The sequence below is a fragment of the Meleagris gallopavo genome, chromosome 9 (genome assembly GCF_000146605.3).
Source record: "Meleagris gallopavo isolate NT-WF06-2002-E0010 breed Aviagen turkey brand Nicholas breeding stock chromosome 9, Turkey_5.1, whole genome shotgun sequence".
Lineage (NCBI taxonomy): Eukaryota > Metazoa > Chordata > Aves > Galliformes > Phasianidae > Meleagris > Meleagris gallopavo.
Genome location: NC_015019.2, coordinates 9,579,776 through 9,579,976, shown reverse-complemented (window position 1 = coordinate 9,579,976; position 201 = coordinate 9,579,776). Strand labels below are relative to the sequence as shown.

Sequence of the window (201 nt, the reverse complement as noted above, 5' to 3'; positions counted from 1 at the left end):
GAGGGGCGGCGGCGGTGCGGGCCGCTGTGGGGCAGCGTGGCCGTCATGGCCATCCTCGCCCTGCAGATCGCCTCCACCACCGGGCTCTTTGTCTACTTCACCATGGCCATCTCCAAGGTGAGCGCGGGGCCCCGAGGGCGGCTGGGCGAGGGCAGCTCCCGGCGTGGGACGGCGCTCGGCGCTGGGGAACCGGGCTCCTCC

The 201-nt window shown here is 74.6% G+C and overlaps 1 protein-coding gene and 1 long non-coding RNA gene across 3 annotated transcripts in view; one reads left to right on the top strand and one right to left on the bottom strand.

Moving 5' to 3' along the window:
- Positions 1 to 201, bottom strand: part of LOC104912184 — a 33,661-nt gene that overhangs the window by 31,427 nt on the left and 2,033 nt on the right. The gene's annotated exons all lie outside the window — the stretch shown is intronic.
- The window catches only part of LOC100541463 (tumor necrosis factor ligand superfamily member 10-like), a 6,595-nt gene continuing 6,400 nt past the window's right edge, over positions 7 to 201 (top strand). Inside the window, exon 1 of the mRNA XM_010715269.1 lies at positions 7 to 117. Coding sequence (XP_010713571.1) covers positions 46 to 117 — 72 coding nt within the window. The 5' untranslated portion in view covers positions 7 to 45. The remainder of the gene's footprint in view (positions 118 to 201) is intronic.